Raw genomic sequence first — 15371 nt, 5'->3', positions numbered from 1 at the left:
TGGGTCTCTGAATGGTTTGCCTCAAAACAAGAAAAGTGCTATTGGGGTGGTATCCACAAATTACCTGAAAGATGGGGGAAATGTGTAGCTAGCGATGGACATTACTTTGAATAAAGCACTTTTGATGTTTCTCTTGAAATTATCATGTTTTCTTTGATTACGAAATCTGCCATTATTAATTGGTACACCTAGTAAATAGAATTCTCTGGTGTTATACATGTCAAATTACACATCTCAAAATATGACCTACTTTATTTCAGAATGTTGAACCTTCTGACAAGAATCCAATACATTTTGAACTGAGTGCTAAAAGTCAAAATGCAGAAACAGAGTTTTTCAACAAAGTTTGTAAGAATCTTTCAGTTAAGAGGTAAATGATACACTTTTATTATCTTTGTACTTTGAAGTTATTTTCATTAGTTCTTAATGAGTAATTAAATTAACTCCCCAATTATTTCTGATGAAACTGTTTGTATATCTTATATATCATATATGTTTTTGCTTTAAATGCATTCCTTCATACTCAGTAGTTGGATGATAATTTTAATGAAGTGGCAATTCTAATATGGTTCTTATTTGAGTTGATTTTTTACATAAAGGGAAAAAGTATTTGTCAAGCAGTTATCTTGCTTAGGAAGAAGCATCCTGTTTTTGGTTAGTTTGACTTTTGCTTGTTTCTTCCCTTCCTTGTAGTTTTAAAACTTGGGCCTATCAGATAAACTACTATACAAAAATAATTTCTCTACTGAAAAAGAAATAGTTTGTTTTAAAACTTTTAAAGCAAATACACTTGGGGAATATTAATTAAATAACAGTTTGTGACTTTGGGGGTCAGTATATCATCCATCCATGCTGCCTGCTGTCTGCTGAGGTGTTTTAATTTGCATCTTGGTCTTTGACAGTAGGTTCCTGCTGCAATGCGATCTATCTCCTTACCCTGTTCAGGTCACTGGCTCTCTGTGTCATATCCATGCTGCACTGAGGTGTATGGCATATCATTCTGTATTCTCCATGTCATTCTTGCGTGTGTTTAAGACAGTGAATACATATTTATCACCAGATTATAAAGTTTTTGATGGCAGGTGCTATGCTTTATTTATTTCTGCATTCCTCCAAGTGGTTAAACAAAAGATGCTCAGTAACTGTTGATTTCTTGTAACATTAAGAATAACTAGGGCCCTAACCGGTTTGGCTTAGTGGATAGAGCATCGACCTGGGGACTGAAAGGTCCCAAGTTCGATTCCGGTCAAGGGCATGTACCTTGGTTGCGGGCACATCCCCAATGGGAGATGTGCAGGAGGCAGCTGATCGATGTTTCTAACTCTCTATCCCTCTCACTTCCTCTCTGTAAAAAATCAATAAAATATATTTTTTAAAAAAAAAAGAATAACTAGGTTACTAGTAAATATGCCATATTCAGGCAAAGGGATATTTTATTAAGCATGAGTCCGATTGGGCCAGCTGTCCTGGGCAACTAACATAGGCCTGAAAAATAAAATAATCTGTGGTTGTCAGACACTAAGTTAAATGATCCAGATATGACTGTGGGTTACGAAAGCACTTTCTTCAACTTCAAAAAGAAAGAACAAACACTAGATTACTGAAGACTTTTTCTTATTTCCCCTCTACTCTTTAGGTCTGCCCAAAAGTTATCTCCAGGGAAAATGCCAATAAATGATCACGACTCTGGTGTTGAAGATGAAGATCTTTCTCCAAGACCAGTTCCTAGTCCTCATCCAGTGAGTCAGAAGGTATCACTGAACTTAAAAAGTACTCACCTTGGTGGTTAGAAACCTAAAAGTCTCTTCATGTTAAAGCACTCAGTAATGCAACCTAAAACTTATTGAAATTTTATTCTAAGATATATCTACTTATATGTATGTGGCTATATCTATATATATTCCTCACAGGTAAATATAATTATTTTATGTAGATACATATGTGTCATAAGTACATATTATTCCCAGAGAAAATTGAGACACAGATTGGTTAAGTTACTTGCCCAGTGTTACATAGCTAGTAAGTAGTAAAACTGGAATTCTGATTCAGAAGGTTTGGTTTCAGAATCTGGTGCTTTTAACCCATATTAAAATATCTCAAACATATTTTCTCAACATTCCATGTTATATCACTAAAGCTTGACATTGGGCCTTTCTACCATATTCTGAGAAAACATGCTGTTTACTTTTGGAGATTGCTAATATCTCCTGCCATAATTTTTTTATTGCAGCCAACCAGTGGGTTATTTTAGAATTGTTGTGCCTTAATTGGATTAATGGCTTATTAGAAGGAAAAGAAATGGGAAAGATTTTTTTAAAGTAATATCAAGTTATAACCAAATTTAGCACAGTGAATATTTTGTTTACTCTTTCCTGCTCTCTTCCAACTCTTTTCAGTTGGTATCAGTAAAAAAATAACAGTAATTTTGCTGAGTGGGGAAATATTCTGAAATATTTATTGGAAGATTCCTTGTTAATCAAGATTCAGAAACATTATTTGCTACTAAATCTGTTGAAGCATTTTGCTTGTGATATTTTTTTTGCAGAAAGAGTAAAAACGTCTATTGTAGAATAGTTTCTCATACTGTGATCTGTGACCTAAGTAATGTTAATCAGTGTCCCAATAAAAGGAGTTCCATCATTATATAAGTTTGTGAGATGCTTAGTTTCATTCTTTTCAGGCAAGCACCTTGTTTATTTTGCTCACAATTGTATTACTAGTGCCTAGCACATAGAAGATGCCCAGAAAATATTCTACATAAAGAATAAACCCTTTTTGATAAGTAACTGTATATAATGTGGGAAATACTGGTCTACAAAAAGAGAAGCATATGTCTTCCTAAGAAATACTTTTCCTTTTTCATTTTTTTTCTCATTTACAGGTTTCTAAGATCCAACCATCAGTACCAGAACTTTCACTTGTGTTGGATAGCAATTTCACTGACTCAAACCCTCTGCCTAATCCTTTGGAAATGGTGAATAATGAAAATCCTCCTTTGTTGATTAACCAGTCTGAACACTTGGAACCACTGCAATCCCAACTTTATGATGAGAAACACAGCCCAGAAGCTGAAGTTGGAGAGCCTTCCTTGAAAGGGCTTCCAAATCAATTAAGCCAGGGCACTACTCCTTTGAGACACTGCAAAATTCAACAGCTAGCTACTTGCCAGAATGAGAACACCCAGATAAGGAACAGTGTTAAACCATCTTCTCTTAACGGGCCACCTTCTAATGCATCTGAAAAGCTTCAAACAGTTTCTTCTGGAAATGCACACAAAGAAGAGTATTCTATAAGAGCTTCCACATTTAATTCCAGGCAGTCTTCTCATGCCCCACAGTCCCACCCACACAATTTTACTTTTTCACCTCATAATTCAGGAAAACCAATGGAATTTCAGATACCTACTCCTCCATCACCATCTTACTATTCCACAAATGTTTGCACTTGTTGTCAGCATCATGGCCATATTCGGTATAGTCCAATAAATTCTTGGCAAGGAATGAATACCGTAGGATCAGTTCAAGACCTCCAGTCTGAAGCACTTCAAAAGCATACATTATTTCACCCAAGTGGATGTCCAGCTCTGTGTCATAATGCATTCTATTCTTCAAGTAGTCCTGTAGCCTTGAGACCTCAAGGAAGCGTGGGTGGTTGCTCTCCCCACAGCAATGTAGAGCCGTCGCCTGTAGCAAGACTACCTTCACATGTGGACTCCTATAACCTGCGGCCTTGTGCAGTGTGCATGCACACACCCAAGACTGAGTCAGATAATGGAATGATGGGACTATCTCCAGATGCATATAGGTTCCTCACAGAACAAGACAGACAGCTGAGACTACTTCAGGCACAGGTTTGCTGGGAGCTTTCTTAGTTCTTTAAAATTTCTGGCATTAAAGTGGTTTCTGAAAAATAACCAGCAACTCTTCAGTAATTATATGTTATGGAGTGGAATTGTAGAATGTCAGAACTAGAAGGAGCCTTGGAAACTGAATTCTGGCCCTTGTTTTACAGATAAGTAAAATGAGGATTAGAGAGAGAAAATAACTTACCTTATGACACATTGCTAATTGGGAGTAGAGTCAGGACTAGAAAACAAGCCTTCATTTTTCTGTTTTGTGCATATCCTAACGTACAATATAATTGTATTTTTCTTTTCATTTTTTGCTTCTAATGAAAAGTCTATATACCTTACTAAATTTTTATAGACAACTAAATACAGGGTAGGGCAAAAGTAGGTTTACAATTGCTCATATCCTATATAATAAAGAGGTAGTATGCAAATTGGCCATCATGTCCTCACACAAGATGGCTGGCAGGGGAGGCAGTTGGGGGCGATCGGGCTGGCAGGGAAGCAGATAGGTGTCAAGACTGGCAGGGGAGTTATTAGGGGGTGATCAGACTGGCAGGCAGAAGCAGTTAGGGGCAATCAGGCAGGCAGGCGAGCGGTCAGGAGCCAGCGGTCCTGGATTGTGAGAGGGATGTCCTACTACTGGCAGTTGGACATCCCCGGAGGGGTCCCAGATTGGAGAGGGTGCAGGCTGGGCTGAGGGGCACCCCTCCACCCCCAGTGTAAAATAATAATACAAGAATAAACTGTGTTGCACGTACTCACAACTGTAAAGCTACTTTTGCCCCACCCCGTATAAGGGCTGCACAATGTATTCTGATACAGCTCTAGTTTGTGAACCCTATATAGTATGTATACTTAACCCTAAGAGAAGAGTTTTAGAACCTCTTTAGTGTACTAGTATCTATAGTAGGCTTGTTCCACTCATTTTATTCTGAAAGTTTCCTTTCCTCTGGTCTTTATGGCAAAGTTCTTAGTCTTTTAATGATATTCTTGCACAGTCAAGTCTTTAAGTATTGCCTTTTTTTCCTTTTCTTACTGACAGCCCTCTTCTGCATACCTACCCCAGATCATTCCTTCCTTTCTTTCCCCCCACCCCAGTGCAAATGGATACAACCCAAAATATACTTCATTTTTTCCCCATGATCCTGTAATTATGCATATATATGTATAATGGGCATATATACATGTGGGATTTTTTTTAATCTTTGTTTTATAAAATTGGAATCATAGTGTTTGCATTTTACAAAACCAAAAGATAATGACATTTTTCAAATTTAAGAACTTACAGAGGCTAAAAATCTCAGTTAATTGGGATTTATATAATCAAAATGTAAATTATAGATTACTGGCTCTAATCTCAATTATCTGAATCACTATACTTGGATAATATAAAATGTGATATAAAAAATGCTTCTATGCTAAATACATGTAGTATTTTGCTCACGTGAATTTTTTGTTATTAATCCTCACTTGAGGATATTTTTTTTTTTGAGGGAGGGATGGAGAGAGAGAGAGAGAAAGAAAGAAAGAAAGAGAGAAACATCAATGTGAGAGAGACACATTGATTGGTTGCCTCCTGCATGTGCCCATCTAAGAGTGGGGAGCAAATCCACAACTCATGGTTGATGCTCAACCACTGAGCCACACTGGCCAGGCGAGATATGTATTTTTCATAATTCTCAGATGTCTGGCCCCATATAAAAATATTGAATAATATATTTTTTGTTAATGATTTAGAAATGCGTTTGTATTGTATGATGAAAGTATCATGTGTTTACATCTATTTTGGTGCTGTATTCTGCTCTGTTGATCTGCCTATCTATTCTAGCACCAATACCATTCAATTTAATCACTATAGCTTTATAATCAGTCTCCTACACAGTGTTTCATAGGTGATTTCTCTAAACCTCACTTTATCATCTGTAAATTTTGAGTAGTGATTGCTATTACATGTACTCATGTGTATTATACATGTACTAGAGGCCCAGTGCACGAATTTGTGCGTGGGTGGGGTTCCTCGGCCTGGCCAACAATCAGGACCGATTGGGGCAGTGGGAGGTCCGCCGGGGGGAGGGCCCGAAGGAGGTTGGTCAGCGGGAGGTTGGCTGTGGGAGCGCACTGACCACCAGGGGGCAGCTCTTGCATTGAGCGTCTGCCCCCTGGTGGTCAGTGCACATCATAGCGACTGGTCGTTCAGTCGTTCGGTCACTTGGGCTTTTATATATTTAGATAAGTACTTAGTGTAGGACCTGGCTATAGTAAGTACTCATCAAATTACAGCTAGTTTATCTCCTAAAAATACATAAACTATTTTGTATTAATGCAGTTTAAATTTCTACTGATTTTAACAATTTATTAATAATACTTATTTTTCTATACTAATAAAGTTAACCTAAAATTAATGAGATGAGATGAACACAATAGTATAACTTATAGGGAAGTAGAAAATCACATTGTTTAGAAAGGGAGGCTCTTCCACTCTTAAGTATATATCAAAAATAAATATTCACACAAAAAATTGTATATAAATGTCATAACATTATTTATAATAGCCCAAAATGAAAAACACCCAAAATATCAATCAACTAATGAATGGATAAACACAATGTGACATATACATGCAATGGGATATTATTCATCCATCAAAAGGAATAAAGTATTGATAGACACTATAGCATGAATGAACTTTGAAAACATTATGCTAAGTGAAAAATTAAGATAATAAGGCCACATATTATATGGTTGTGTGTATATGAAATATCCAGAATAAGTTAATCTATAGAGACAAAAATTTTTGGTTGCCAGGGCTACAGAGAGAAACTGCTAATGGGTATAGAGATTTTGGGGGGATTGATGAATATAAACTTCATAAATATACTAAAAAAACACAGAATTGTATACTCTAAAGGGATGAATTTTATCGTATGTGAATTATACCTCAATTTAAAAAGGAGGAGGGGACGTTTTTGGTGGTGGAGCCTCAGCTTTGCTACTTTTTAATTATGTGACCTTGTGACTTGTTAATTTTTAATGCCTGAAGTTTTCTTATCTATAAAATGTATCTAATATAGTATGTTCTTCATAGGTTGTAAAATTCTACATAGAAGCTCTTGGGATAGTGTCATGTAAACAGGAAGCACTCAGTAACTGTTAGCTATTATTAATATTTCCAGTTTCAGCATGGCCAAACATGGGCAATTCTGATTAACTTTATAAGAAGAATCTTGTGTAAATATGTTTAACATTTGGTACATGGAGTTGAGATATGCCTTCTACCATACTTTTAATTTTTAAGTGAAATTTTTAATGAAATGTAGGATTGAATTGTTAACATTTAAGCTTTTCTACATGAGTGTCAATTTAAGAATGCTAATCCAAACACTTGTATGTTTTCACTTTTAAATTTATATATAGCCCAAAGTGTTTCTTAATAACAAATGATAATGATTCTCTACATTGAATAAGTTTTATGGTACTATCTAGTTGAAATGTTAGAAAATATAAAGTTCAGTTATATTTATAACTGGGGCACTATGTAATTCATATTTAAACTCAGCTGTCAATTTTGTTGATTACTTCACTGTCGGTTTAAAGTATGTTTTTAATTCTTACAGATTCAGCGTTTATTGGAAGCACAGTCTCTTCAATCCTGTTCCCCTCAGACAACTACCGTTGAAAACACGGGGCAGACTGCAAGACAAGTGGAGTTGGTTTCCACGGAAACACAGTCACCCCCTGGTTTACACATGAGAAAAAGTGTAAGCATTGCTGTGAGCACAGGTAATTTTTTTTTAATTTGTAAGGAATTTTTAAAAATGCTTTTCATGTCTACTTTAAAATGTTTTTATATTGAAATTGGTGCATGGTACAAATAGAACCAAGACCAAGGTAGTGAAGTATGACTTTTTAAAGTTTTTGTGTTATTTTCCTCTTGATGAAGTAAAAGTATACCTGAAAACAGTTATGAAACTACATAACATAATACATTGTTTTGCTACTTTTCCAGGCTGGACCCAGTTCTAATAAGATAAACCATCTGTAGTGTGAGAGATCAGGGAAGGTTTCATCAATGCACTGTTATTGAATCTGGGCCTTGAAGGGTATGTAGAATCTTAGTAGGTGGAATTCAGAGATGACAGAACAGATTGGGTAGAGAAAATAATATGGGCTCAGTAAAGAAACACAGGGCGCTGAGTTGTTCAGTACTCTACATTACAATGTTAAGGAGAGCCTTTTTTACATCTTTCACAAAGGACTCTCTACTTTATTTGGTAAGCAACATTGAAGGCACAACCATGAAATCTTCAAGAACAACTTTGTGTCTTCAGGTTCCAGCAAGATGTTTGGTACATAGGGTAGTGGTGATAAGAATGAAGAGGAAGAGTTATGTAAGATGTTAATAAATTTTGATAACTGATTGAATATAGCCATTAAGGAAGAGGGAGATTCAAAGCTAAATGCAGTATCATATCTTAAATTGGATCCTGGAACAGAAAAAGAACATTAGTGGGGAAATTGCTGAAATCCAAATAAAGTCTCTAGTTTTAGTTAATAGCAATGTGCCAATGTTAGTTTCTTGATTTTGAAAAATGTATCATGGTATTATAAGATGTTAACATCAAGGGAAACTGGATGAAGAATATACTGGAACTCTATTACCTTCTCTATAAGACTAGAATTATTCTAAAATTAAAATAAAAGTTACCCCAGGATTTTAAGCCTGGATGATAGAGGGAATGGTGATAATATCGAACAGAAGGAGGCAAGTTAGAGAAGCCAAGGAGAAAGGATGAGTTTAGTCCAATCTGTTGAGATTGAGCTACTTTGGAAATGAAGATATTCTGATATTTGAAATTCAAATGTCAGAAGAGTGGAGGTGAGTCGATGACATAAGACTTGCAAAAGTGACAGATGAAAATTTCTTTTCTTTTTTTTTTTATTGCTAAAAGTATTACAAAGGGTATTACATATGTGTCCTTTTTTTCCCCCCCCGCCCTTGACAGTCCCCTGGCCTCCCTTACCCCCCAGTGTCTTATGTCCATTGGTTATGCTTATATGCATGCATACAAGTCCTTCGGTTGATCTCTTACCCCCCTCCCTCCTGCCCCCCAACCCTCCCTGGCCTTCCCGCTGCAGTTTGACATTCAGTTTGAGGCAGCTCTGCCTCTGTAGACAGATGAAAATTTCAGCCAGAGAATAAAAATTTAAGAGGGATAATAAAGAATGAAGACAGATTTCTATATTCTTTTTCTGGAGGGGAGCAAAGAGTGAGGGTAGCAAAAACTTCATGCACATTCATAAATTATATTACTCAGTGTAGGTTCTTTGGCTACAACATAAACCACTTTGAACTAATTTAAGCAAGGAAGGAGAATTTATTGCAAGAAAATGGGGATGTTTCATGAAAGCCAAGGCCAAGAATGGGGCTAGACTTCAGGAAAAAGACAATTAGAAACTAGAGTACTGTTAGGACCACCCAACTATTCTTTGTGGCTCTTTTACTCAACTCTTTCTGCAGTCTTCACTGCTTTACATTACAAAATATAGCTCACCCAGAGTTCCAAAGTTTATGTGTTACGTAGTTCTAGCATAAGCACAAACCAAGTCAATCCCAGCATCAAATTGCAGAGAACCTGCCATAACTGGTTTGGCTCAGTGGTTAGAGCGTCGGCCTGAGGACTGAAGGGTCCCAGGTTTGATTCCGGTCAAGGGCATGTACCTTGGTTGCGGGCACATCCCCAGTTGGGAGGTGTGCAGGAGGCAGCTGATTAATGTTTCTCTCTCATCGATGTTTCTAACTCTCTATCTCTCTCCCTTCCTCTCTGTAAAAAAATCAATAAAATACATTTAAAAAAATTGCAGTGTTGGCTTCGGCAGCACATATACTAAATTGGAACGATACAGAGAAGAGAGATTTGCATGGCCCCTGCGTAAGGCTGTCCAGTAAATCCTGTGACGCGTTCCACATTAAAAAAAAAAATCAGAGAACCTGAATGGCCAAGTTTGGGTTAGGTTTTATTGTCTGATTCAATGGTAAGGGCATTGAGAATCACATAACAGGAACATATCTCCTGGGGTTCCATCTTAGTTAATTGCAGGGGTGACAGTTCCCAGGGAAAGTGTGTGTGTGTGTGTGCGTGTGTGTGTGTGTGTGTGTGTGTGTGTGTTGTAGAGGGATGGTGGTGAAGGAGCTATGGATATTGTAAGCTAAATAAACATACCAGAAGTGCAGTTTTCTCTTATGCCCTCTTGTAAAATTCTGTACATAACTGTATTACAGTTGTTTATCATCTGTATATGTCATAAACTAAGCATCTGGAACAACATAACACCTAAATGTGTGCTGAATAAGTGATAATCAAGTAAAGTTTACTCACATTTGAACTTATATTCTGAAATGATTTGAAATGTTTTCAAGCATCATATATATAGAATTCAGTATTTTAAAACTTTATGTATTCATATTCGGAGTTGTTACTTATATGCAGAAAAATAAATTTTTGGATTAAATGGCTCTTAGAAGCACATTTATTCTATAATAATACTTAATTCCCCAAAGTATATATAATGATACATATTCAGAAAGAGTAGCAGTGCTTATGTAACTTTTTCAAAATTGCCCCTAAACCTTTTTAATGTTTAGTTGAATACAAGATTAAATCATTCTTGTATTATTTTCATAAAATTATCCAAATGGGCCACAAAGTAGAGTCCATTTTGACTTGGATTTACTTTTTGGTTTTAACTATTTAAATCATTTTATAAAGCCGTATTTCCTGAATTGTAGAATGTATACTACTGAGTTCAAAAGATGGCTTGGTGTAGTATACAGATGAATATTTTACACTTTGTAGGTATATTCTTAGAAGTATCAGGAAAAAATATAACTCTTCTAATCGATGGTTTCTTGGAAATGATGAAGCTAGGTAAAAATTAAGTGAGTTGACAAAGAAAAATAGCAACCAAGTAATACATGCAAATAAATTATGCAACTGATCCATAAAATTAGGGAAACATTTGATTTTTAAATACATGCCTTATATTACATATGTCTGATACATCCCTAATATAGCCTTATAAATATTGCATTTAAGTATCAAAATCAGAAAGCCTAGGGATTTGTATTTTATATATTTTCTGTTTTTTAGAGCAGCAGTTATCAACACACACACACACACACACACACACACACACACACACACACCCCAAATTATATTCAGAACCTTAATATGTAAAACATGTCACTTGAGAGCCATACCTCTTGAACAGCGGTTCTCAAGCTGTGGGTCGCGATCCCTTTGGGGGTCGAACGACCCTTTCACAGGGGTCGCCTAAAACCATCGGAAAACACATATATAATTACATATTGGTTTTGTGATTAATCACTATGCTTTAATTATGTTCAATTTGTAACAATGAAATTGGGGGTCACCACAACATGAGGAACTGTATTAAAGGGTCCCGGCATTAGGAAGGTTGAGAACCACTGCTCTTGAAGAATCAGGGCCCAGAATATGCCCTTCCCCCTTTTTACCCCAGTTTTCTATTTTTTCACCTTCCACTTAACTCTTCGTGACATTTCTAAGGAAATATAATCTGAAAACAGTTCTAGGTAATTTTGTTAAAATAATATAGATAGTTTTAAGTAACAAAAGTTTGTCAGAGAATTACTTTTGTAGTGGAATATTTGTTTCATTATCTGCTAAAACATTTAATCTCCAGGTGCTAGCTTGTTTTGGAATGCAGCAGGTGATCATCAAGAACCTGACTCTCAGCTGAAGCAAGATGATACCAAGATTTCCAGTGAGGACATGAATTTTTCTGTGGATATTAATAATGAAGTCACAAGTACTCCGGGTAGTGCATCTTCACTAAAAGCAGTTGATATTCCCAGTTTTGAAGAGAGCAACATTGTTGTGGAAGAAGAATTTAATCAGCCACTTTCTATATCCAAGTAAGGTCTCTTTGACTCAATATTTATCCCACTTTTTTTCTTTATATAAATTCTAAGATTCTTTTGGTGATCTAACTCCTATGTGCATGTTAACCCATGCCTACATCTACATCTACATTTATTTCTATATGTATCTATCTGTATTTGAAAATCCTTGACTTCATTCCAGTCTTCTGATTCCAATCCTACACCCTTTTTTCTTATTTAAAACTTCTTTCCCCAACAGTGAAAAACCTGGCTCTTGTTATGTACACTACACTTAGTCTTTCAGTCCTAGTGTACACATAAAGTAGTTTCAGCATTACTAAAAATCCTGAATTTTACTAGAGTAAATTTACTAGAGTATGTTTGTGTATAGTTTTTATCTTTAGCCTTACAATATTCAGTGAAAATACCTTTTTTTAAAAAGTTACTTAGGTTATTTTTTCTTCCCTATTCCCTTATGTTATTTTTTTGCATTGCCATTAGGTGTTACTATTTGTACTCCATTTTGATGTCCTTCCATATTCTGGTTGATTTTGTTTTTTCAGTGTGTGAAACATCACTCTGGTTCTAACAAACCAAGCTATGTAAAAAGATATACACTTAGAGAATTGTTCCTTTTCATCTGGGCTACCTTGATTCTAAATTCTGCTTTTTCCATTTCTTTTTTTACATTGGATCTCTTTAGTTACTGGCTTATCTTTCCTGTATTTCTTTTGTACAAATGAGCTTATATATCTGTATTTTATGTTATTTCTTTCTTACATGAAGTGTAGAAAAGTAGCATGCCATAGATACTCTCCTAAACTCTTTTCACTTGGCAGTGTATACTGGAAATCACTCCAAATTGGTTCCTAGAGATCATTATATAGCAGAGATGTTAGCTGATTGTGGTATATTTTGTGAATATTTTCTTCCAGTTTGTCAGTTGTCTATTGACCTTATTTGATGTTTTTTGCCATGTAATGGTTTTTTACTTTAGGTAATCAAATTTATTGACTTTTTTCTTTAGAATTATATCTTAACTGATATTTTACAGAGATTCATTTCAGCGAATAGTTTATTGAGATTATCATGTACCAAATGAGTGCTTGGCACTTCATATCAAGTTAAAATTAAACAGTATGGAAAAAATTGAAAATAAGCTGAGTTTTATTTTTTTTTTAAATATATTTTATTGATTTCTTACAGAGAGGAAGGGAGAGGGATAGAGAGTTAGAAACATCGATCAGCTGCCTCCTGCACACTCCCCACTGGGGATGTGCCCGCAACCAAGGTACATGCCATTGACCGGAATCGAACCTGGGACCCTTCAGTCTGCAGGCCGATGCTCTATCCACTGAGCCAAACCGGTTAGGGAATAAGCTGAGTTTTAAAGAAAAGGTATGGTTAGAAAAATTCATACCCTATCTATAAAATGAAATATTATGTAAAGATTAAAACTTGTTTTTAAGAAAATTTAATGAAATGGAAAGATACTATGATGTAATATTAGGTTTTTAAAAGCAGCTTCGAAAGCTATAATATGGTTCAGTTTTTTAGAGAAAATACATATTTATGGAAAAAATATAGATGGGAACACTGAAAAATTAACAGGTTATCTCTAGGTATTAAATTACCTGTGACTTTTATTTTCTTTATACTTGGTGTAACTTTAAGCAGTTACCTAACTAACCTCTGTGCCTCAGTTCCTCATCTGTCAAATTAGGATAAAATGTAGTATCTATCCCATAGATCTTTTTGATAAAGAGTATATGAGATGATGCACCTGAAAGAGTGTATGGCCCTTTCTGCCAGCTAACATTTATTATTACTTTTCCCTATTTTCTACAATCGCCACATATTACTTTTCTTATAAGAAATGTTTTTAAATAATGCTTTCCATAGTTATTTTATAAATATGTATTCTAATTTTGAAAGTAATAAATGCTCATTTGAAAAATACATAAAAGCATAAAGAAGAAAAATACCACCAAGTACATAATGTGATTATAAATGTCAACTTAGGAACTCTCGTTTGACAAGGATCTTAACTGTTTTAAGACTTCAAGTAAATAAATAATATATTTAAAATTTTCAGAGTATCTAAAAAATATGAATTAAGCCTTTCCTATCTTTAAATTCTAAAAAGCATCTAGTTCAGGAGAAATCAACAGGTTGTTTTCCAACTTTCCAAGAAAGCTGTCTAAATATATTATAAATAACGTAACTCAAAAAGGTATCATGACCCAGCTTATATACAGCCTATCAAGATGAGATGTTCATCACTAAGAACTAAAAATACAAACCAGAATACTGCTTGTGTCTTACCTCTTTCTTCCAGAGTTACTGTACTTCAAATATATGTGAAAGGTACCTTAAGAACTAACACTTACATCATATACTTATATCATTTCAAGCAGCTCTTCTCCAGTTGTGAGAAAAGAACCTGATGTGCCTGTGTTCTTTCCGAAATCCCCGCTGGCAGAGAGCACAAGCATGTGCTTACAGAGTGGACCAACAGAGGGTGCTAGTAACAACTCTGTAACATCAGAGGAACCAAAAATTGAGCAAGTAATGCAACAATCCTTGCCTCATCAAACATCAGATAACCAGAAAATATACCAGGATTTATTGGTAAGAAAATGTAAAGCATTTCATCTCTTGTGAGATAGTTATTTAGTCTAGGATATACTAATCAAGCCTTTCCTACCTTTAAAACTGATTGGGACCTTGATATAAAAAAATTTTATGCAAATTAATGATATAATTTATTTCTTTCAGCTTTTCATAAATTATGATAACGTGAATTCAGTAATTTACTATAAGTTTTCCAGTTGTCAGGTACTTAGATAGCCAGGAAATAAAGCCTTATTTTAAAAATAGAAAAGTTGATATTAGGCCAAATTCAAACTGAAGTTAGTACCATAAAAAGCAAGCAAGAGTTTGCAGAAAGTTTGAACATTGGAAAGAAATAGAATATTTGTGATAATATTTACTGATTTCGGTTTAGGTAAGCAGCATTTTATTGAATACGTAGCCTAGTCTATGAAAGTGAACTAAGTAAAATAGATAATATAAAAGATGAATATGGCAGTCTCTGCTTTTGAGAACCCAGGGGAAATAACACATGGATACCAGTAACAAACAGCTCTAGGGCAGGTGGAGAAGTGCTGTAAGCAAAGGCAGCACAGACCAAAAAGGGATAATTCTGGTTGGAGGAAATAGGTGTCTTGGAAAAGTTAGAATGTAAACTGGAACATAAAGGTCACATAGCCCTGGCTGCCACTTTCATCCAAATTGTAGACTTTGGAACATTTGATTTCTTCATTTAAAATTGAAGGCTAATTAAGCTTACTTCACAGGGCCATAAGATTTCCTCAATGAACACACATTATTTGCCTGCTAGGTCCTAGACTGATGTGAGCAGCTGTGTGCTTAGGAAATGAAATGCGCTTTAATACCAGGAGGACAGAGATGGTATTCATTCTCACTCAAAGTGAGAAAAGGAAGAAGTCAAATTCTGAAAGTAGCAAAGATCTACAAAATGTATAATTGAAACATTACCATTTTTAAAATGAAAGCATAGTTTAAAACTTTTGTTTA

General features: G+C 35.3%; 1 protein-coding gene across 3 annotated transcripts in view; it reads left to right on the top strand.

The window, feature by feature from the left end:
* The window catches only part of STIL (SCL/TAL1 interrupting locus), a 44228-nt gene that overhangs the window by 22525 nt on the left and 6332 nt on the right, over positions 1–15371 (top strand). For 2 of the 3 annotated variants that reach the window (XM_014532235.1, XM_014532233.1), the window contains 6 exons: positions 261–370; positions 1637–1751; positions 2882–3850; positions 7465–7630; positions 11573–11804; positions 14186–14402. In XM_014532235.1, the coding sequence (XP_014387721.1) occupies positions 261–370; positions 1637–1751; positions 2882–3850; positions 7465–7630; positions 11573–11804; positions 14186–14402 (1809 nt within the window). The remainder of the gene's footprint in view (positions 1–260; positions 371–1636; positions 1752–2881; positions 3851–7464; positions 7631–11572; positions 11805–14185; positions 14403–15371) is intronic. The other variant, XM_014532234.1, reaches the window with a different exon arrangement.

This window comes from Myotis brandtii, unplaced genomic scaffold, assembly GCF_000412655.1.
Source record: "Myotis brandtii unplaced genomic scaffold, ASM41265v1 scaffold862, whole genome shotgun sequence".
NCBI classification, from domain to species: domain Eukaryota; kingdom Metazoa; phylum Chordata; class Mammalia; order Chiroptera; family Vespertilionidae; genus Myotis; species Myotis brandtii.
The sequence above is the reverse complement of the archived record's forward strand: the minus strand, read 5'-3'. Positions and strand labels throughout refer to the sequence as shown.